The following is a 22,874-nucleotide window of genomic DNA, read 5'->3' on the forward strand; positions in this document are numbered from 1 at the left end:
CAGCCTGGCCTTGAATGCCTGCAGGGATGGGGCATCCACAGCCTCCTTGGGCAACCTGTTTCAGTGCCTCACCACCCTCTGGGTGAAAACTTCCTCCTTAATATCTAACCTAAACCTCCCCTGGCTCAGTTTAAGACCCTTCCCCGCTGTCCTATCACTAACCACCCTCGTAACACGTTCAACTGTCTTCAAATAATTAAAAACCTAACGTCTACAGACTGTCCACATTCCATTCTTCCAATTTTTATGATTGAGGTTGCAGTTACCAACATTTAGCAATGTTGGAATTACAGTTCCATTATTTTTGTCACCATGCCAAACAAAAAAACCACCAATTCTTTCCTCAATGATACTCCTGCACATTACACCTCTAACAGTCTGGCAACTGTCCTCCCTCTTGCCCCCCCCCAGATTCAAAGGTAGCCAGTGCTCTCAAGGAAAAGACCTTTCACAAGACAAAAAATATCCTATTTACTCTTTGCTCCAAGGTGGAGCCCTTGATGAGCCTCAAGCAAGAACAATGAGCAGTTAATCACAGCAGTGACCCCACCTTCATTTGTCCCTACTGAAATAAGAAAACACACAGAAAAATCTGAACCTGCACACTTGAAATTAATCCAGGAAAATCTTCCTGATTTATAAAGCAGTGAGAATGCTTGAATGCACGCACGCTTCTAATTAATGTATAAGTGAAAGACAAATGGCATCATGAAAATGCCATCTAAAAACCTCCTCCCAAGCCTCCAGACAACCGCCTTCCATGAAAAGTTACCATGTTGTGTGAGAGGAATAACAGCAGCCATTCCTTGTCCTCATTCAACTATCGCTGCCTTCATTACTTTAGAAAACATAGTGAGGTTTTGGCAGGAAAGCTGAATGGGAAGTTAACTCCCTTATTTTTCTATTTTCCCCTGTGGATAAGGTCACATTATGATTGATCTGTATTGGTTTAGTTTGTCCATACAGACCTTATTTGCACATTTTTCATGTGAAACAAGAGGATAATAAAATCCTAATACAAAATAACATTTTACAGAACAACAGGTACCAACACTATCTAGTTCTTGGGTATTGAATGATGATTTTTAAAACCATTCTGAATTCTTCTCTTCCTACTTTGGTAATCAAGTAACATAGCAGTTTCACAGAATCGCAGAATGGCCCAGGTTGGAAGGGACCTTAAGGATCATGAAGCTACAATCCCCCACCACCACCATGCAGGGCCACCAACCTCCCCATTTCATACCAGCCCAGGCTGCCCAGGGCCCCATCCAACCTGGCCTTGAACACCTTCAGGGATGGACGGGGCATCCACAGCCTCTCTGGGCAGCTGTTCCAGCACTTCACCACACTCTCATAGTAAAGAAACAGCAGAATGAAGAGCATAATTCTGCCAACTGTCCGTCAGCCAATTAAATTTCCCCAGCGTGCCAGTACATAAGCCACCTTGGCATGCACTGTATCAGTATCTATGCTAAAACATGACCATAGCATTACGAAACATTCCATTTATGCACAGAATGACAGAGCTCTGTCTTACCTCAGAAGTTAATTATTTGTTTCTTGTTGGATCATGCTTCTATAGATCAGCTTTAGACCAAGGGTGTTTTTAGACAAAGGGCTTACATAAAGATTGTCTTTTATATCAAGAAATAGGGGATCTCAGAAGCAATATGGCAACACAGTGATATGCTAGGGCAGTATCTAGGTCCCATGTCTGTAGAAGGGTTTACAGGTTAATTAAGTCTGGATTAATTAAGATGCACACATACAAAAACACAGTTTGTACACCTTTGAACTTTTCACCTCTGTCTGCACCTTTGTCTATATATACAGATGCAGAATGACAAAGTTTTCAAATAGACCAGGCAGAAGTTTTCTTGCTTGGAGGTTGTACAATCTGGAAATAAAAACATCCATCTGTTTAGAGACAGACTGGACACAGACTTATCTTCAGTTAAAGCAGGGTACAGTAGTCACTGAGTAAACCAAAAGACCTACAGGTCGTTTGAAATGTTTTACCCAGATGAGCAGTGCACAGTGAAAGACCAGGCAGAGATTGGTGCAACACTGTCCATCTGGCCAAGAACAGGAAGTAAGAATTAGTAAGTCTTAATGGATATACAGATACTCATACACATCTCTTTTTGGCAGTAGCTTAATAAACATTCTGAATCACAAAAAAGCCTATCAGTTATTGTAATACATTAGGTATTCTTTGGAAAGAGCTGATGAGGTCATTAGTCCTTCTGTGTGTTCTTCAGTCTGCCATCTTGATGCCAGATAGGCTTTGCTTTGAGCCCCATTTTATATCACCTTTCTTCCAAAGCAAGTTTTCTTCAAGGTATCTGGTGTTTTATCACCCATCTAGCTCCCTCCATCTTCTACTGTTTTGGCTCCAGTTGGCTTTATGAGCACTAATATTCTCTAGGGGTGGCCTCCAAAACAAACATTAACCTGTGAAGCACAGGCTCAGAAGCAAGAGATACAGGAAGCAGATCCCACAAAAGCAGGCACTCATAGGAACAAATAGGAACATGCAATCAACCCATTAAATCTGACACAAAGTACACAGTTGAAAGTCAAATACAATAATAAGGAATTATGAGAAAAAAGTAACACATCATCTCAAGAAATACCAGTAAAGTTCACCTAGTAAGGAAAAAATCTTCAAACCTAAAGCATTACAGAACATGTGAAGATATTGTGAAACACACAATTTCAGTACAAGCTAAACAACTGCCTCAGTACAGACCTTTTCCTATACTACCAAAAGGATGATCTACTGCTCATAGAAAATAATATCTATGACCTTACTAGAATATATTTTTTACATCAGTTACTATAATTAAAGCAAAATTTATTCTAACTGGCCTATAGTTTTTATTTGTCTTGCTTACTGAAGCACTGTACTGTTTTTTCTGTTCTGTTTTTTAATGTTTTCTCACATCAAGTAGGACAGTAAGGTCAATTAAAGAAAGTTACTATTAACAACTTATCAAGCCACAAGAACAACGATGAAGCTTCAGTCCTATAGACAAAATCAAGTTCTTGAGCATCCCAAAATACCCGTGTTGATATAATGAAAGAAGTATTAACTCCATACTTGTCAGAGATCAAGATATTGGGAAAAACAGCCATTTCACACCAGTGCAGGTTAACTGCCCACAACTACTGCTTAGCTTCTATTAAAATCCCAGCACTCAAAGTGTTTCTCTTGTAAGTTGTTGGGGAAGACCTGACAGGTTTAATTCCTTGCTATAGACCTCAGTAGTAACTCAACATACTGCAATGACATACAAGTCATTAGTAAAGATAAGGCTGCTAGTATTACTAATACAAGTGTCCTACATTGACTGATTATTGGGGTGAGCTGTCTAAAGACAAATAATGAATCTCATGAAGTTGGTTCCATATAGCTAGCAATACTGGTATAACTTTTTTTTAATACATATGTGCATTTAAATTTGGAGGTGGCCAATCTGTAAAGCTAAAATAATCTGTTGATTTAACAGTTTACTTGTTACTGAAAATCAATTGTTCAAGCACTAAGGAAGAGAATGGGGCTTTGTCTAACAAAATTATACTATGAGGAGCACTTAATTTGTAAAATTTCAGAGAAAAATTCCATGATCTCTTCTGCTAAAGAACTGGGTTAGAAAAACAAACTACCACCACTGTGAAAAGCATCTAGGTCATTCTGACAAAACTTGGCTAGACATCAAATACACGTCCCAGAAAACTGCTATTGGTAAGGTGGTAATGAGTAGTTGGGCACAGTAAACTTCTCATCCAAAAGAGGTACAGCCACACACTAATTACAGCCTTCGAGTTAAGCTCCTAATCCTCTTACTACACTGAACTACTTGCACATGCAACTTCCTTCTGCTAAAGTAAAACAAGTATATTTTACTTTCACACTGAGTTTCAACACCACATACCTATAGCTTGTATAGGTAGATATGTATAGCATTTACTCTCGGGCTCTGTGCAACACATCAACCTAGACAGAGCCATCTATTTCTAATGTATGATTTCCATTTAATTCCATAAGAACTTGATCTTTAAGCAGTTGTGCTCGTCTTTGGAATATGTACCATGTCCATACTGACATCTATCTGGAGTCTTCTTCAATTTGGTAACTCTCATCCCCTGCACTCTGCACTGGTGAGACCTCAGCTGGAATACTGCATCCAGATGTGGATTCCTCAGTACAGGAGAGACACAGATCTGCTGGAGCATATCCAGAGGAAGGTTACAAAAATGATTCAAAGGACAGAACATCTTCCGTACAAGAACAGGCTGAGAGAGTTGGGGCTGTTCAGCCTGGAGAAGGCTCCAGAAGACATGACAGCAGCCTTTCAGAATCTAAGACCCCACTCCCCAACCTTTAGATATAGAAAAGACAGATTTAAGACAAAAAAAATAAGCAGACGCTCTTTAGCAGGGCCTGTTTTGACAGGACAAAGGGAACTGGTTTCCAACTAACAGAGAGAAGATTTAAGTTGGATATAAGGAAAAAAAAAATTTAAATAAGGGTAGTGAAGCACTGAACAGTATGTCCAAAGAGGTGGTGTATGCCTCATTCTTGGAGAAATTCAAGGTCAGGCTGGATGGGCTCTGAGTAACCTGATCGAGCTGTAGATGACCTTTAAGGGCCCTTACAACTCAAACGATTCTATGACTGGCAGTAGGACATGATAAGGGGTGGTCTAAAACATAGCAGTAATAACGTAGAAAGCTTTCAAAGCCACCAGTTGCTACTTTGCACCACAAAAAGCGAAATTTTACAATCAGTGAATGCTCATTTATCATACAGATTAGACTTAAAACTCAAAACTTCTGGAAGGGAGGTTGCTTAGACAAAAGGGGGATGATAAGGCTAATTTCATTTCAAGCCACAACTCTTCAGGAAATGATCCATGCCATTCCCACTTCCTGCAGTTTTACCATTATGATTCAAGAACATTCACAAAGCCCATTAGAATTAGCTCCCTGATATGATTTGGCAAATACTTTTATTATGACTCTTTCTTTTCCTAGTATCAAAAAAAACTCCAGGGGCTCTGCTTAGTTTAATTTGAGGAGACAACAAAGAAGAACAAATTTAGTGAAATCCTTATTACAGTGTAGTAATGTACACTCGAGACATTAAAAGCTTAAAAGTATTTATAGCATATGGGTGCAAGTCACTTCAACTAGGAGCAAAAGAGACAGGAAAAGCTAAAAGCTTTCTAAAAAAATCTACCAAGCAGATGAGTGGTACCCTAAATGCTAAGGAGAAAGAGCAGTAAAACAAAGGAATTATGAATCTAATGGCTACAATTCAGAAGGAAACCATTAAAGTTTGGTTTTTATTGAATCAGGGGGAAGCCCCAAGTAAGCATATTAAAGATGAGTCAGATGTGGCTATGAATAGAAGCAACTTCTAAATGAGAAAGATGACTAGGAAATATTTAATTAAATACCGTGGACTGAACTTTGGATAAAAGACTGAGTAAGTAGGAAAGATTTCATTTCTATTTGGAATTAAGAGATGTTTGCAGACCTACGTCAATTATACTGTTTTTCTAGTTTATTAAATACTGCTTATCAAGCCATTCCGCTTAAGAACCACAAGACATATCAGATAATTGCTTAAAATAGCAAACTTCACTGTTGTAGTCTTTTAAGATGGATACATGTAAGTATTGCTCCCACTAGCTGTCAAAGAACACCACCACCACTCCAGGGAACTTCTTAAAACATCAGAAACAAACTACTCAGACAACAGAATGACACTGTATCCCCCTAATCCCAGGACTGTATTTCCTTTACATGCATGCAAATAACTATTATACAATGAAGTCTAACAACTTATTTTTTGGAGATGTTTATTCTGCTAAACATGAAGCAAAGATATACTGAGTCTTTGTTATGTAACCAAAGAAATTTAAACTGCCTACAGCTGAGAAGGACATAGCTACTGCTGCAGTGGTCTTCATCTCATCTGTAGTTAAAATGCAACTAAGAAGTCATTAAGTGACTTCAAATACCACTGCTGTTAAGTCTACTACATAGATCACTCCAAAAGTAATATCTCCTATTCATTTCTATGGTATTCATTTCCATACAACGAAGTGTATGAGAACGCTACATGAGAGAGCAAAAATCACAGATACAAAACACTATTTTTCAACATAGTGCCACCATTAGCTGCATTTTTGCCAGCCATGAACAAACGCCTGCATGCCATGACTGTAAAAATCAGCACCAGTGGAGGCAACCCACTGCTGCTGTTGCCACTGCTGAAACACACCACCCACTGCCTCACTATGACTACAGAATCATAGAACGGCCTGGGTTGAAAAGGACCACAATGACCATCTGGTTCCAACCCCCTGCTATGTGCAGGGTCACCGACCAGCAGCCCAGGCTGCCCAGAGCCACATCCAGCCTGGCCTTGAATGCCTGCAGGGATGGGGCATCCACAGCCTCCTTGGGCAACCTGTTCCAGTGCCTCACCACCCTCTGGGTGAAAACTTTCCTCCTACTGTCTAACCTAAACCTCTCCTGGCTCAGTTTAAAACCATTCCCCCTTGTCCTATCACTATCCATTCTCTTAAACAGTCGTTCCCCTCCTGCTTACACGCTCCCTTCAAGTACTAGAAGGCCACAATGAGGTCTCCCTGGAGCCTTCTCTTCTCCAACCTGAACAATCCCAGTTCCCTCAACCTTTCCTCATAGGAGAGATGCTCCAGCCCTCTGATCATCTTTGTGGCCCTCCTCTGGATATGCTCCAAGAGCTCCATGTCCTTCCTGTACTGGGGGCCCCCAGAACCGAGTAGAGGGGGACAATCAGCTCCCTCTCCCTGCTGGCCACTCCTTTTTTAATGCAGCCCAGAACATAGTTGGCCTTCCAGGCTACATACTCACATCCACTGTTTGGTCTCCATAAACATTCAGCAAGCATCAACAAATGGCAATGAGTGCAAATTCTTTTGCATGGAGGAGTTCAATTCCACATCTTTGCTTCATAAGCACTTCCATGTCAGATACCGCCCCTATACTGCCGTCTGTAACATGGCAACAACATGTAGAGGAATACTGGAGCAAAGATTCAACTTGTACTGCCATACCAATGTCAACCTCTGACATGGTGGGCCAAAGTAATAAAAAAGGAGGCATTACTTTCAGAGCAGCCCTCATTGCACCTCCATTTAGCCACTAAGTTTCCCAAATGTACATACTGAAGTTATATTCTCAACTCTGTTTCACCAAGACTATTAGCCAGGTTATCTTTCGGGGAAAGTTTTAATGCCACTGGGATGACGCATTCAGCAGTACCTGATCATTGCCTGAAGCACACTGTAATTACTCTAAGGTACACCCTACAATTACTTCCTTGCATTTCTCCACCTGTGGATCTATTCTCAAATTCTCTAAGATAGCAGTAGATCAATCCATCACTACTTATACAAAACACCTGACCAGAACAGATGATTAACAGGATGCTCTCAGCTCCCCCAAGTAAACACATACTGTTTGAAGCTCTAAAATTAACTAGTAAAATCAAATATACCCAGGTTATTAACTGACTGGAAAAACTGCATGTCAAAACCCACAGTTAATTGAAGCTTTTCAAGCCCATCTCCACACCAGTCAAAATCCACAACAATGGACAGTGTTTCATAATCACAAGTGATCCTAAATAAGGTAGAACCAGCTGAGTGCATCAAGAGAATTGAAGAACCACCAAAAACATCTGGGACTTCATTTAGTGTGACTTTTAATGTAAATCTGAATACAAAAATAAACAGAATGTCCTACAGTTCTCACAAATCCTCAAACTTTCTTTTACTCAATTCCCTGACAATTTGGCAAGCGCTTGTTTTCTCTGCTCCGCAGTCATATATTCACAAGCTTCTAAAATATTTACTAAAATTAAAGTCTGTTGAATTGTTTTTGCTTTTACCCATATTCTTCCATTCATTCCCAGCACCAGCTCAAATGGGTACAGCTGTGACAGTTCCTGAATTATTTCACATTTGGGAGCCAAGAGTCTGTAAAATAAGATTAGAAAAGTTTAGAGGAAAAAGTGAACGCTCATGTTTGATAAGTATTACATCATTATCAGTCAGCAACTAAACTGCAGCACTGGCATTAAAGAGCAACTCTAAAAGGTAAGATGATTCAAATTGCATATCCATAGTCATACCATATCAGAATTTAAGTTTTCCTTTCAAAGTATGTGCACCTGAAGAGAGCACTTGTGTACTGATAGTTGTTTTTCTAAGTAGTCAGAAGAGTTACCGAGAACAAGGCTGAAAAATGACTTAGCTGTTCACACTGATGATAGGACATGTAAACCAAATTTACAAAACCCAGGTATGAAATAGCTACTTCGTATTTCCAAAGAACAGATGCCCACCTCTCCTCCCCTCAACATCAAAGCAACAAGAAGTTTGACCATCATTTATTATTATCAACTCATATTTTGTGCTAGTCACGCACTGTTTCTAGTTCAATGTACATGCATCCTCTACTCAGTAAAACTGGCATAAATGCACTAGAACAACCACATAGCTTGATTATTGGCTAGTTCACACTACTTGGATTAGAGATATCCTACCTAAAAATACAATGTTACTCTCTTAGTTTCAGGTGCACAGAATTGTCTTTCTTCAGTGTCTATTCCCCAGCCTATTGGGAAAGGCAGGGGGGGGTGTGTGGAGGAAGATGAGCAAATGACTGTGTGGTGTTTAGCCACCTGCTGGGTTAAACCACAACACTTACGCAGTTAGCACAACTGGATTTCTTAGTACTTACTTTCTTATCAGACCTAGGGAAACTTTAAAGAGGAAGCCATCTTGTCCAATTACTCCCATTCCACTTGCTCTTCCACTGCTGTCTATACAGACCATCTCTGGTTCCATGTCTTTATTTGCTACAAGGAACTGACCGTAAATAAGGTCTCCCACCTAAAGCAAGCAATGTCAGAAAACAAGGAAGCAGTAGTGAAGATCATACTGCACATTTGTAAGAAACATTCAGTTGATAAAGATGCACCAAGACAGCAAAATAGTTGTAAATTGGATGAAAATCTGGACAAGAACCAGGAGTGTACATTTGCAGCTCAGAAGACCAAGAGCATCCTAGGCTGGATCCTAAGAGGGGTATCCAACAGGGTGAGCAAGCTGTCATGCTGTCTGCTGTCATGAAGCCTCAGCTGTGGCCCCTGGCACAAGAATGCAGAGCTGTTAGAATGGGTCAGAGGAGGGTCAAAACACTCCTGTGAAGAAAGGTTGAGTTAGACTTGTTTAGCTTGGAGAAGAGAAAGCTCCAGGTAGATCTCATTGAAGCCTTCCAATACTTGAAGGGAGTGACATTTACATAGACTAGTAGTGATAGGACAAGGGGGAATGGCTTTGAACTAAAAGAGGGGAGATAAAGGTTACATGTTAGGAAAAGATTCTTTACTCAGAGGGCAGTGAGGCACTGGCACAGGCTGCCCAGAGCTGTAGCTGCCCCATACTTGGAAGCAACCAAGATCAAGCTAGATGGGGCTCTGGGCAGTATGATCTGCACAGTGGGTGGCAACCCTCCCCATGACAGGAGACTGGAACTAAATGATCTTTGGAAAAACTCTTTCCTATGAGAGGGTGAGGTGCTGGAACAGGCTGCTCAGAGAGGCTGTGGATGCCCCATCCATCCCTGGAAGTGTTCAAGGCCAGGTTGGATGGGGCTCTGGGCAACCTGGGCTGGTATTAAATGTGGATGTTGATTGCACTGCATGTGGCGGGGGCTTGGAGATTCATGATCCTTGAAGTCCCTTTCAACCCTGGCCATTCTGTGATTCTGTGATTAGGTGATTAATTACTGGTGATAGAGAAATGAGCTGTTATAATAGGAAGTGTTCTCCTCTTCTACTAGAAACATCTTTAGGAATACTAAAGATGTGCAACCATATCTCCACTAGAATCTGGAAGGCTACTACCAAAGATCACAGAATTATTGCACAAAATAACTTTTCCTGTTTGAAGTACCAAACTTAAACTTTCTCTTTCTCCAGACATTAAGAGCATTAAAAGCCAAGTCTGTTACTGCAGTGCTTTATCGGGTCTGCCACGGGCCACGGTAAAACCTTGATGAATAAAGCCACGTTAATCCTTATTATTGTGTGAGTGGCACAAACACCTTTTACTAAGGTAAGAGGCCGCACACCGGGCAGCGTTACCTGCACGTTAGGCCTGTTCCTCTTGGTCGCGCCCTCGAAGGCCAGGTAGGACAGCGAGGCCTGCTCGCTGCCGCCCACATCCAGCCGGAACACGTCCCCCACCTTGCCCGTCACGATGCCGATCACGTGGTCTCCCTTCACCGGCACGTACTGCGAGCGGTACAAGCGGTCAGCGTGCCTCTCCCGCACCCCTCCCTTCTCCCTCACAGCCCGCCGCCCCGCCGTACCCGCTTCTGCTGCGAGTCCACCCAATAGGCGCCGCCCGCTGCCGCCCCGCCGCCCGCCTGCCGGTGCCGCAGCAGCCCGCACTTGGTCACCAGCAGCCCGCCGGCACAGCGCCGCAGGCCCGGCCCGCACAGCAGCCGTCCCCGCGGGGCCGCGCTGGTGCCCAGCGGCAACCGCTCGGGGTCCTGCTCGGCGTGCGCGGGCAGCAGCAGCACATCGCCGGGCAGTACCACTTGCCCCACGCGGGACTCCGCCGGCACGCCGCCTCCGCCCGCCATCGCTTCAGACGGGTCTCCCGCGCGCATGCGCGGTGTCCTCACCACCTTCCGCGCCCCGGCGGAAGCAGACGCAAAATGGCCGTGGCCGATCGAAGGCAGCGGGCGGAGCAGCAGCGACACCGCCCGGCCGCTTACGCCGATCGCGCGGCGCCTGCAGGGCGCACGGTTGCTCGGTGACGCGGGAGGACGCGCCGTGCGAGCGGGCTGGTAGGAACAACACAGGACGGGACGCTACCCCATTTAAACGATTTTCTCCTATTAATTGCCTGATTAAATTAGCTTTAATGAAATTATTAGCATCATATTCAGCATGTGATGTAGTCAATACTCCCAAAACTCCTAATTTTTTTGTTTCTTACCAGTTCTATTCCCCAGCCTATTCGGAAAAGCAGTGGGGTGCGTGGAGGAAGATGAGCAAATGACTGTGTGGTCTAAATTCTGAAGTTGGTAACTAATGGCTGTTGGTTTATCATCAATAGATGCGAATGGAGTCTCAATACCTGAGGAGATGCCTGGGAAGTTGCTTGAAAAAGGGTCTGGCAGAGGTTGTGGAGCATCAGCCTGCAGACCCCATAGAGTACCTGGCACACTGGATTTACAACTACAAGAGAACTCTAGATGAAGAACAAAAGGTGGATCAACCTTGGGGAAAGCATTTCACGGCAACCTAATTGATGCTGTTTAGTCTCTCTTTATGTTTTGCTAGATTTTTTAATTGATTTTGTGTTACCTCTGAAATAGAGAACGTTGGAAAGGATTGAACTGGAAAAAGAACAGCAGGCAGCCCTGGAAGAACTTGAAATGTTAAGAAAAATGAAGGAAGAAGAACTGATGTTACAGCAGAGATTTGAAGAACAACGGCAGGTTAATAATAATACATAATTATAGTAGCATTTGATGCTGGGGCAACTTGCAGCTCTCCCTATAATAGTGGTCATTGTATGACTACTATTGTAGTGACTATAGTCACTTTGAACAAAAAAAAAAGATAACAAGTGTTTAAACATCATGTTTTAGAAATAATAAATGAAGGACTAGTCAGCAGCTGGGAAAAAAAACTTACCTGCTGCATGGTAAGATGTTACCAGAAATGAAGAGTTGAAGCAAAAGAGCAATTAACTTAAGATTTATATGATAAGTAGCTTAAAAGAAGTAGACTGTCTTCTGTAGTTAATTATCTTACCTACTTTTTTCCCCTAGAACCTATATGGATTAATCTGTCTATACTACATGCTGTGCAAAGCTTCAAAGAGCCTAATTCAAATTATAGGAGATAATAAATATTAACTACTAAGGGGTCTGAGGAATGAGTATCAGAAGTGTACACCATCTTCAGCTGTCTTCTTCCTTATGATAGGAACAAGAACGTGAGAAGTTGAAGCTGCAGAACGAAGAAGAGAAAATGCAGCTGCAGCAGCAGGATCCCGAGGTTTAAGCCAAAGCTTAATGAAGATTTGGAAATATTGTTAATCAGCAGTCTTTTTCAAATTCAGTCAGTAAATAGAGAACACAAGACAGAAGCCTAGAAGCGCTGAACTAACACAAAGAAAAAAAAAAGCAAACATCAGGGAAGAATGTTTAACGCTTCCTTTCAGTCTAGGTTTTATACTTGAATTTTCATCTGTTGTATTGGGTTTATTTAGCTTTTATTCAGAACAGAACATAAATTTATTGTAAAATCTAGCTGAAGTTCAGCTTATTTTTGAATGAGAAAATACTAAAACTTACATGTCTAATCTAAATGTCTAGACAGTAATGTTTCACTGCGTGGCAGTGTGAAGTCCATTTGCTGTACCTGGAAAAGGAACTATCACTTGGAGTTGGGATGCCTCTTGATTCTGTTATCTTCCTCTGAGTATACAGAGGTCCATGTGAATATATATCGTTATAATGCTGTTTCAGTAAAAAATATAGACTGATAATTGACATTTAACTTAAAGGTGAAATATTTCTTAACTTTACACAGAGCACAATAGTTTAAAGATATTTTAGAGCACTGTGTTGAAATACTGATAGCACGTAAATAGAAAAACGACTGTAAATGTAACAGAAGTATTTACGTATATAAATAGAAACAAAAAATAATCCTGTAGTTTAAAAGAAAACCTCATAAAAATAGTCTTGACAAGCATACAAAGACCCATTCACACACTAACATTTGTGTGGCATGCATCTGAAGTACTGTCTTTACATTAACACGTAAAAGATGTTTTAGTGTATTTAAAGTATCCACTGTAGATGATTAGTCATGACACAGAATACTTATAACTGAAAACATATTTCCATTACCACAGGAAAATGAAAAGACGATAGCTGAACTTACAGATAGAGCAGGAGCACCTAATTTGTCCAGAGTTGAGGAACTAGATGAGAATGGACTGCCTGAGGTAAGTGTTGGGGAAACAAAGAGATTGCAAATAATTAATTCTCGGATATTTGCTTGCTGTCAAATCAACGATTAAGACTGTTCTAGTTAATCCTGGGCTGGTTTGTTCCTATAATTTTAAGGGATATTATTTTGACCACAGTCTTCACACTGTCCTTAGCCTGTTGTTTGGTGCATTCTTAGACACCACCATGTGATGCTGAGTGAATAAACCCCCAAGATTTAAAATGCCCCCTTATAGTCATGTGTGTTATGACTGGAAGTATTAATACTCTCAGAGAGGAGGCAACCTTACTTTGCCTTTTGAGCAGATGTCATACAGAACGTGGATTAAATCACTGACTTGCTTCTGACTGAAATTATTTAGGTTTTCCCGATTGGTCTGAAGTATATTGTTTGTGCAGCAGAATGCACTCTTCTGCAGAGTTATCAGAACAACTATTTAATGTAAAAGACCAGGTACCAAGCACACACAGTGCTCAGTGCAGCAAAGACCTGCTAAGAATCATGTTATCTGAGCTCCGTGCCGGCATGACAGTACTTATTCCAGTACTGCAAGTATGAATCTAAATTGTGATATGCAGGCATCTTCTACACCCTTTTTTTTTTTTTTTTTTTTTTTTACCACTTTGTGCTTGACAATTAGAGGGTATAGAGAACCATCATTGACTATAAATGTGGCAGTACGTTTAACAGATGCTGCTGCTTTATGCACATCACTGGAGATAAACATTGATGCGTCTATCTTTTTTCAGCTACAGTCTAGATAGTGTGAATTGGAATTTTGCTGGATTGGTTTTAATACTACATCTGAACCCTTTTTCCTTTATTAACCTTAGTAATCTGCTCACTTGTTTTCTGACATTATCAGTTTAATTCCAACTCAGAACTTAAATGTGGTATTAACATGCTTTAAGCTTAAGGTTGCTTTAGTAGCAATTTGTTTTATAAATGTTCTCCAAATACATTTGAGAATATATTTATGACTATACCTAGGGTCAATTTTTCACAATTATTTTGATTTTGCTAAGAGGTAAATATGACAGGATCTTAAAGTCTTACCTCGCCCTGAATATTAAAAACTGTACATGAGACTTCAGGTGTATTTTGTGTCCTTAAATAAATGAATTGCAAAATCAGAAGTGCAAATGAATCAAAGAACCATAAAAAGGCTTGAATTGGAAGGGGCCTTAAGAGCCATTTAGTTTCAACAACTCTGCTACAGATGCAGTACCCCAGATGGGGTCCACAAGGGTGGAGCAGAAAGGAACAATCACCTCACCCAGTCTGGTGACCACTCCTCTTTTGATGCAGCCCACGATGCACTTGGCCTTCTGAACTGCAGACACACACTGCTGACTCACATCAAGCTTTTCATCCACCAGAACCCCCAAGTCTTTCTCCCCAGGGTAGCTCTCAGTCAGTTCTCCCCCTACCATGAGATTTATTAAACCTCATTAGATACATGTTGGCCCACTTCTCATGCTTGTCCAGATCCCTCTGGATGGCATCCATTACTTATGTTCCACCGACTGCACCACTCAGCTTAGTGCCACCTGCTGACTTGCAGAGAGTGCACTCGATAGTGCTATGCTGGTCATTGATAACGATGAGGAGTGCAGGTCCCAAGACGGACCTCTGAGGGGCCTCCACCTGGACAGAGACTACCCTCTGCCAATGACCATCCAACCAACTGCTTATCCATTAAAGTCCACTCATCCAATCCATATCTTTCCCATTTAGAGACAGGAATGTGATGCGGGACCACATCAAAGGCCTTGCAGCAGTTTAGGAGCATGAATCTCTATGACCTTTCCTTTATCCGCTGATCATAGCAGGCCACCAGATGGGTGAGGCACAATCTGCCCTTGGTGAAGTCATGCTGGCTGTCTCAGATTACCTTCTCATGTCACACATCTTCTACATCATCCATGAAGTTTTCATGCCCAAAGTTGCTTAAAGTTGAATTACATAAGTCCATTGGTGATGTCATTGCTAGTTTTGCTACAATTTTTATATATGAATTGAGAATAGATCAATGAAATGAAACCATATTCACCTTTAGCATTGAGACTACTCTGTTCTCAGAGTTCTAACACATAATCCAAATTTACTGGATCTGAGAATTAGACTAGTGATAAAGCTTCAGCGTATTTAACTAAATGGAAGAATACATATTTCTATTTATGAATGAAGGCTTGTCTGTATTACATGTTTTTTCCTTCTTTGTACAATGTTAATGCTTACAACTTGTATTTATTTTTGTCTTTAGATTGCAACTGATTTAATGCCAGAGATCGAACAAGAAAGTTCCATCTGATCTAAAAGCAGTAAAAACTATTTCTACTCATTACTTGCTAGCCCTGAAGGTCTATGTCTTAATTAGTGTACTTTGTATAGAAAACTCATTATGTATATACACCTGTTGTTTTGGTTTCTTTGTTTTCTGGGTGTTCCCATAATGCCTGTTAATTTTGGCCTGCCATGCTTCCTTCCTGTTCTTAAACTACAGTAGCTAGCACAGCTGACTTGGACAAAGAAAACTGGAACCGGGATAAAAGTAATAAATACATTTTTCACTGATTACCTGTTGATTCTTGAAGTGTTAAAAAAAATTAATATAGATGTAGATTTTGTGTATCAAGATTTTGCAGTAGGGGCTACAGTATCATCATTTGAATATATAGTAAAAAAAAAAAAACAAAGACTGAAAAGACTTGACATGAATTTGAAAGGTTTCTGATATTAAGAAAGAATGCTGTATGTATCAGGAGGTGAAGCAAGTACATGAAACTAAATGAAAATTTTAGTCAGAGCATTTATGCCATTAGGAAGTAACTTTCTGTGACTTCATAGAATCACAGAATGGTCTGGGTTGCAAAGGACCACAATGACCATCTGGTTCCAACCCCCTGCTGTGTGCAGGTCACCGACCAGCAGCCCAGGCTGCCCAGAGCCACATCCAGCCTGGCCTTGAATGCCTGCAAGGATGGGGCATCCACAGCCTCCTTGGGCAACCTGTTCCAGTGCCTCACCACCCTCTGGGTGAAAAACTTCCTCCTAATATCCAACCTAAACCTCCCCTGGCTCAGTTTAAAACCATTCCCCCTTGTCTATCCATTCTCATAAACACTATCCATTCTCATAAACACTTGTACTCCCTCCTGATTATACTCTCCCTTCAAGTACTGGAAGGGCTTAGTAGAAACATGTACTAAAAGAAGTCAGTCTATCTGAAATCATGAGGTACTTTTTAATGACACCAGTTGTTTGCTCTACAATTTAAAATCTTTACTGATTACTGTGTGATAGATAATAAGTGAGCTGCAGGACTCAGCATATTCATTTTGGTTAGTCAGATCTTAACCTTTACTGAACTTGCACGACAAGAAACGGTGTTGATCATCTCTACTAAATATCGTTATTAATCTAATTAAAATATATTAATAATGTATACACAGCAACTTCTTGTGCCAGTCTTGAATGGACTAACTGGATAAATAGATTAAGGTTTTCGTTTGAACCAGTGTTTTTATGTCAGTCCTTTTGTTTAGGTATGTTTACTATAGAAACTTCAGCCTTCACATATAACTTGAACGTATTGCCTAATTATCTAAGACATAATTTTAAACATGCTAATAAATAAGTCTAATCACTAATTCCAACAAGTGGCTTTCATTATCTATTCTTCCATAACATTTGTACCCTCACTCCAATTTGCTGTGTGTCCACTAGAGTGCGTCCTAAAAAAAAAAAAGAAATGGTAGCTGTGTCAGTTACAAACCATTTCTCATTTTGTTTCAGCTCTTTTTAACTGTCCTTTTCCTCGTGATTTTTCAGTTGCTGTTTCTCATTCTCTCCCTAAAAACAGACTAGAGTTCTCAAATGGAAGCTTTTAACAGAAAACTCTTTTAGCAACTGTCATAAATTCTATGGCAGATTTAGCTTACCTATTCCTTTGGTGTTATATAAAGACATAAGGTATTCAAAGGTCATTTAAAGGAATTCCAGTTCTTCAGAATTTGATATGCACAGTTGGCCTCTCCTTGCTTCACAATAATTCTTATCTTAAATATGGGACCAGAGGGTAAATGTGTCAGTGCTGTAGGTGAAAAACAGCTGTAGGAAATTTGGAAATGTTACTGCTGTTCACAACAAAGATGACTTCTGCTTAGGTTTAGACAGCTTTAGACAGCTTAAAATCATTACCTTTTCCTGCTGAACTTCATTGTGGAACAGGTGCAGAACAAGGAAAAAGGTACTATTTCATCATTACTACAGGTGATGTGACAGTTTAACCCATACTTTATAAAAAATCCCAAAGTGTAATTACCTGATGGAGTTAATGGACAGTTTGCTTTTTCACTAAAAACACTTTTATGAAATGGAGAAGATGGAATTCAGAAGTAGATAATAGGACATGTTGCTGAAAATATTATACTAAATACTGATAGAAAATATATGAGTTTGTAATATTTCTTTTCTTCAGAACAGGAGCAGACTTGCTTAGGCTGCTATAAGACCCCAAGTACAGACCCTCCAGAGAACGTGCTGATAGTAATGTGCCAAATCACAGCTGTTCTCATTCCAACAATACTGGAACATAAGGATGAAAACAGATATGAAGCCCAAAATAGGACAAAATGAATCAGTTTAACTACCAGTCAGTTTGCAAAGAGGGAAACTCAGCTCCGTAATGTGAGAAGCTTTTCTCCTGGGAAGAGGAAGACATGGTGCAGCAAGCACATTTTTATGTTATTATTTAAGAGAGTAGATTTTATTATGTGTGCAGTCTCTAATAGTGGTGATTCTCTTTCATAGTATAAAGAAACATCCTTTTGTATCCAGAAGCTGGACCCAGTAACTTCCTAATGGCAACGAGAATTGGATGAATTAGTCCAGATTAAATGTAAAACTGATTTCCTCTGAACTTTGCTAAGACAGTTTACTTCTATTTGAAGCCAGTATTATTTGCTTGACTTCTTTGAATTTGTTCCTGTTTTTAGCTTAGTTAAAAAGCAGCGTTATGTATCAGCTACAGCTAGAAGATAGTCTAATCCTGCTTGTTGCTTATAAGGACCAAAGTACATTTTAAAATACCTTACCATATTGTTTGGTTTTTGTTTATTTATTAGATTTAATTGGTTTCAGGCATAACCGTTATAAACATTCATGAAGTCTTTGTTCTTTATGCTTCTATATTTCAATTCAGAGGAAGGTAAAAACTAGTCTACCATAAACATTTATATAGTTACTATTGGGCTAACAGTGGTGGAAGAAAGGCAAGATAGAAGAAAAACATCATTCAGTTGATCTGTCACAGCACAGGAAACTTGATAAGAAGCAGGGGACTCTGATGCACAGCATTTGGGAGCTTGGCCATTATAATCATAAACTAATATCAGCTTATAACACAAATCTGAATTGTTGGGGTTTATACCAAGTTCTTGTTGAAGTTACACCAGAGGATGCTATGTCATGAAAAAATGATGTCCATTATGGAGATGCTGAGTGCTCCCATTTTATCTTCAGATGTAGGGCATCCAAAGCCAATGGCTGTTTTGGGAACCATTTGAGACCATTAGTTTGTTAGATCAAACTAATTTGCTGAAAATTAATTACATTTGTCTGTTTGAATGTGAGTTAACTGAAGGTGAGTTTGAGAAAAACAAATTCAGTTTATTATTAATACCAAGCACGGTTGTATTATTACTTGAAAGAAATCAGGGAAGCACTGATGTTACAAGTGGAGAAGGCTCACCATTGGTTTCTTGTTAACTTAAAGCAAGCTGTTAGTTATTAAAAGGTTGTATTGACATTTCTATGTTGACACACTAACATATACTACACTAAGAAGTCAAAACCCTTCCTTCCAAACATTCTGCATCTGTATATTTTAACATTTCAACAATACTTTAAAACCTATGTAAAGATTGAATATGACTTAGAAGAAATATAGAGTAGTTAGGATTATCATTACCAAACTTAACTGAATTATTGTAACCTCAATAAAGGCTATTAAGAAGTTTTAAGAGCCTTAACAAACTCACCGAGGAGAGTGTCACTTCTTGTGTGGAGTCATTCTTAGGTCTATTAAGAGGAAGTACTGTTATGACTTCTTCTCCATTTAACCTTGGTTAAGTAATATTGTGAAAAATATCTTCTTTTAGTTCGATGTTCAGTCCATTGTTGTTAGAGCCCAGCAAAATGGTTTGGGGTTGGTTTTTTTTGTTTTTTTTTTTTGACAAAATAAATGATTTTTTTAGTGCTTTGTATACAATTTAAATGTGGTCTTGCAGATTCCAGATGAAGATGTTCACTTCTTTACTGAGGGAGGGGGAATTTTGTCTAAGCTTGATTAACTTAGTCTGCTTTTTTTTTTTTTTAATGAGTTTTATCTATTTTCTCCTTTTTTTTTTTTTTTTTTAGGGTCAGGAAGCAAGTAATCCATTTTATTCTCCTTGAAATTTCTGAAATTATTAGTAAGAGGACTGATCTCTGATCTTTACCAGTGCAAGCACGAGTTCTACCTCTGAAAACTCATCTCTTATTCATTGAACTCGCAACACACTCAACACAGTTGATTCAAACTACTTGTAGGGAAAGATACTGCAGAAGAAAGAAGATTCATTACACTGAAGAGGGTGGGAGAGAAAGAGAGAACATTCCAATAAATTATTGCCATAGCAGCAGCAAGGCACCGCAGCTCCCCTTTGCTCAGTTTCAAGTCGCATTCCTGGGAGTGTGTTGGGCTTCTCCAATCATTCCTCTTCATTTCTACCCCACCTCCTCACTCTACTTTCTTCTAGAAATGACTGGCTGCATGCAGACACACCTGTATTTGGTTCATTGTTATCTTGAGCAATTTTGGTTTTGCCACTGATGTATTTAGGAGATAAGTTTAAAAAATGCTATTTACTTAACTGATAATTGTAACCCTGGAGACAGGATTTGTTGTTTGTTTCATTGTAAACCTAGCTGCACTGAAAAGCTACCCTTAGGCACTGACAGCTGAAAATTTCTGGAGCTGGGATTGCTGAGAAGTTCTGAGGCAGCTGCTCTTCAACATTTTTCAGTATTCATACGTATCTATATACACAGAGCCTATAGAAATAATACACTATTATTATTTTTCTCTCTTGGGCTTGAGTTAACGTGTTACAGTACTTTAAAACTACACAGGCAGGTGTCTTAGCAAAAATACTATAATAAGTAATTCCTCTTCCACCCTCTTGATAGAATGTGGTTATATAGACACTAATCTCTTAATAAGTTTAGAAAAAAGTTTTTACCATTTTTCAGACCACGGCCATTTGTAACTTAAACACATATTCCCCCTACCTTTCCTATGTGCATTTTTAAGGATTTTTTGTCTGTGAAACTCAATGTATTTTCACAATATACGCATTTGTTTCAGAATCCAAGCTTTGCTTGGCAAAAAAAATAAATAAATAAAAATAAAAAAATAAAATAAAATCAACAGGAGAGTACAAACATACTTACATATTCTTATATATTTGTTCTGACTCTTGACCTACAGCGTAGTACTGTTTTCCATTATTTGCTAGTCTATATTTTGCTTTGCATGGGAAGATAAATAACTTCCTCATATTTATCAATATTAAATTTTGTGGACAGCAGAAACCCTTCAGTTTTGAATAGGTTCAAATACTTGTGAATTTTAATTCTTTAAATTCATTTTTTCATTCTAGTTTCATTCTGTCTCGAGAATATTTCTTTTCTGTGGAGAGCAGGTCAGTACTCACTGAAGTTACCAGCAGAGCTCCCACTTCAGTCCTAGTAAAACATTCATGGCATCTGTGTGGGAATCTGTGCATGTGTCTTAAAAATAATTACACACTGCAATCTCTTTTGTGACCTTCCTTCTAAAGATTTACAGTATCCCAAAAACATACTTTGTGCTACTGCAGATGGGGAGAGATGATGAAATAGAGCCGATCACCCCACACCTCTCAATAACTCATGCTCTGACCATTGCTACTGGAATGATAAGGCATTCTCAGCAATATGAAGTGGTAAATAAAGAGATGAATTACAGGCATAGCGTTAGTTTTCTTTTAAGATATGATTCCTGGAGATACAAATAAAAAGGACATCTTTGAGTAGTTGATTTATGGTGGGTGCTACTTCAATATTTTCAGAAGAAAGTACCTTGTGCCTAGGAGACAGAATTAATCACTGGTATGAACTTAAGAAATTAAGTTCCCCTAGTACAAACTCATTAGTAGTAAGAACTGGAAGGGGAAAAAAAGTGAAGGGATGCAAAAATATTAAAGGAGAAGAAGAAGATACACTAAAGAAGAGCTCTTGCACTTATCTAACGTTATGTCTACCCACATAAGGTAGTGTTCAGAATGTTAAAGAGAGTTGCTGCTTTTTTTTTTGTCTTTTTCTTACCCTTAGGACTTTAGTTACCCTTTACAGGACTAAAACAAGTTTACTTCCTTGAAAAGATCTAATGTCAGTTACATGGACTAACGCCATTTTGTGATGAGCATGAACTGAGTACTCCACTAACAAAAAAGGCAAATAAACACTCTTAACCTTGGAATTTGTAGTCTTGACCTATATAGTGAACATCGATACTAGGTCATATCCAGGTTCATTTTTGTTTGTTTTATTACCTCTGGTACATTTTGGTACAGCAGGTGTAACACTAACGCAATGGAAACCATAGTAGCAAAGACCCAAAACAGGCGAGGATATCCTCAAACGCAGCAGCCACAGACACAACACAGAAACAAAACAAAGACTTCACTAATCTCCAAAAGGCCTCAAGTAGGCAGGAACCTCCAACAAGAACCCTTTGTCTCCACTGCCAACCCTTAAATGAGGTCTGTAAGGGGTGGATCCTGGCTCCAGCCCTTCCGGTCACTCAGCTGCTTTGTGTGCACCTGAGCTCCCCTGGGCTGGGGGAAGGCCTGGGTGGGCCTTCCCACCAGGTGCTCCATCACTGCTTCAGGCTATGACTTGGCATTTCCACTACAGCAGGAAAGGTGTGACATTCTTAATCCTGACATTCCTCTTCATTAAAAACATCCCTATTGTTAAGGGTCACCTCACGAGTCCCACTTTACTTTTCAGGTAGGCTCAGTACCATTTGGCAGAAGGTTAAATACTTCCTTATACAGAAAGACAAAATTGTTACACGTCTTGAAGGAGTGTCTGGGCAGTGCTGGCATTCTTTGGTGATTCTACTGTATTTGCCAATAGCGAGTGACTAGGCTGTCAGTCACAGAGAACATACAGAGTAAGAAACCAGTGCATACATACATTTCTATAACCAATTGTTTTGAGAGGAATCAATAAAAGATTATCTTTTTTTCTGTTTTTATACTTTTCAACTTTGATAATTCTACGTTTGTCTTGTTAAACATTTCTTTCTGAACGGCTATTGTTTGCACTTGGTTCTCATGATAAGCATTCAGTTGCAAAAACAATGGTATGGAGAACATGACTCTGTTGAGCACCCGGCATAACTGTAATTTAGTGCCTAATTATTCTAAACACCTGCAACTCATACATGTCATTTCAACATGTGTTCATGATTAGGTGCTTTCAAGCAGCTTGTGATGTCAGAATGCTTGTTTGGAAATGAAAACAAAGGAAAAAATTTCTAATGCTATAGAAAATAAATGTGTATGCATATAATTACATCTATGTAAATATAAAAAAAAGACATTTGCAGAGGTCCCCTACACCTTTTCTTTCTAGATGGCTATGAAATAATTTTTAGCCTCATAATTTT

At 39.6% G+C, this 22,874-nt stretch overlaps 2 protein-coding genes across 3 annotated transcripts; one reads left to right on the forward strand and one right to left on the reverse strand.

Annotated features, from left to right (window-relative positions):
* Window positions 1–7,751: 7,751 nt before the first annotated feature.
* EXOSC3 (exosome component 3) lies at window positions 7,752–10,780 on the reverse strand. Its single transcript, XM_085229093.1, has 4 exons — window positions 10,444–10,780; window positions 10,217–10,366; window positions 8,809–8,960; window positions 7,752–8,042 (listed from the first exon to the last, which is right to left on the reverse strand). The coding sequence occupies exons 1-4, from the start codon at window positions 10,744–10,746 to the stop codon at window positions 7,841–7,843; spliced, it is 807 nt and encodes a 268-aa protein (XP_085085219.1). The 5' UTR covers window positions 10,747–10,780; the 3' UTR covers window positions 7,752–7,840.
* A 22-nt stretch (window positions 10,781–10,802) lies between these two features.
* Window positions 10,803–16,773, forward strand: DYDC1 (DPY30 domain containing 1). Of its 2 annotated transcripts, XM_085229094.1 has the most exons (7): window positions 10,853–10,926; window positions 11,082–11,115; window positions 11,199–11,351; window positions 11,461–11,583; window positions 12,077–12,148; window positions 13,014–13,106; window positions 15,378–16,773. In XM_085229094.1, the coding sequence occupies exons 3-7, from the start codon at window positions 11,199–11,201 to the stop codon at window positions 15,423–15,425; spliced, it is 489 nt and encodes a 162-aa protein (XP_085085220.1). In that variant the 5' UTR covers window positions 10,853–10,926; window positions 11,082–11,115; the 3' UTR covers window positions 15,426–16,773. The 2 variants fall into 2 exon arrangements, with proteins under 2 accessions (XP_010712417.1, XP_085085220.1); XM_010714115.3 differs by lacking the exon at window positions 11,082–11,115 and having other exon boundaries at window positions 10,803–10,926.
* Window positions 16,774–22,874: the final 6,101 nt, after the last annotated feature.

The sequence above is a fragment of the Meleagris gallopavo genome, chromosome 8 (genome assembly GCF_905368555.1).
Source record: "Meleagris gallopavo chromosome 8, MGAL_WU_HG_1.1, whole genome shotgun sequence".
Classification (NCBI taxonomy): domain Eukaryota; kingdom Metazoa; phylum Chordata; class Aves; order Galliformes; family Phasianidae; genus Meleagris; species Meleagris gallopavo.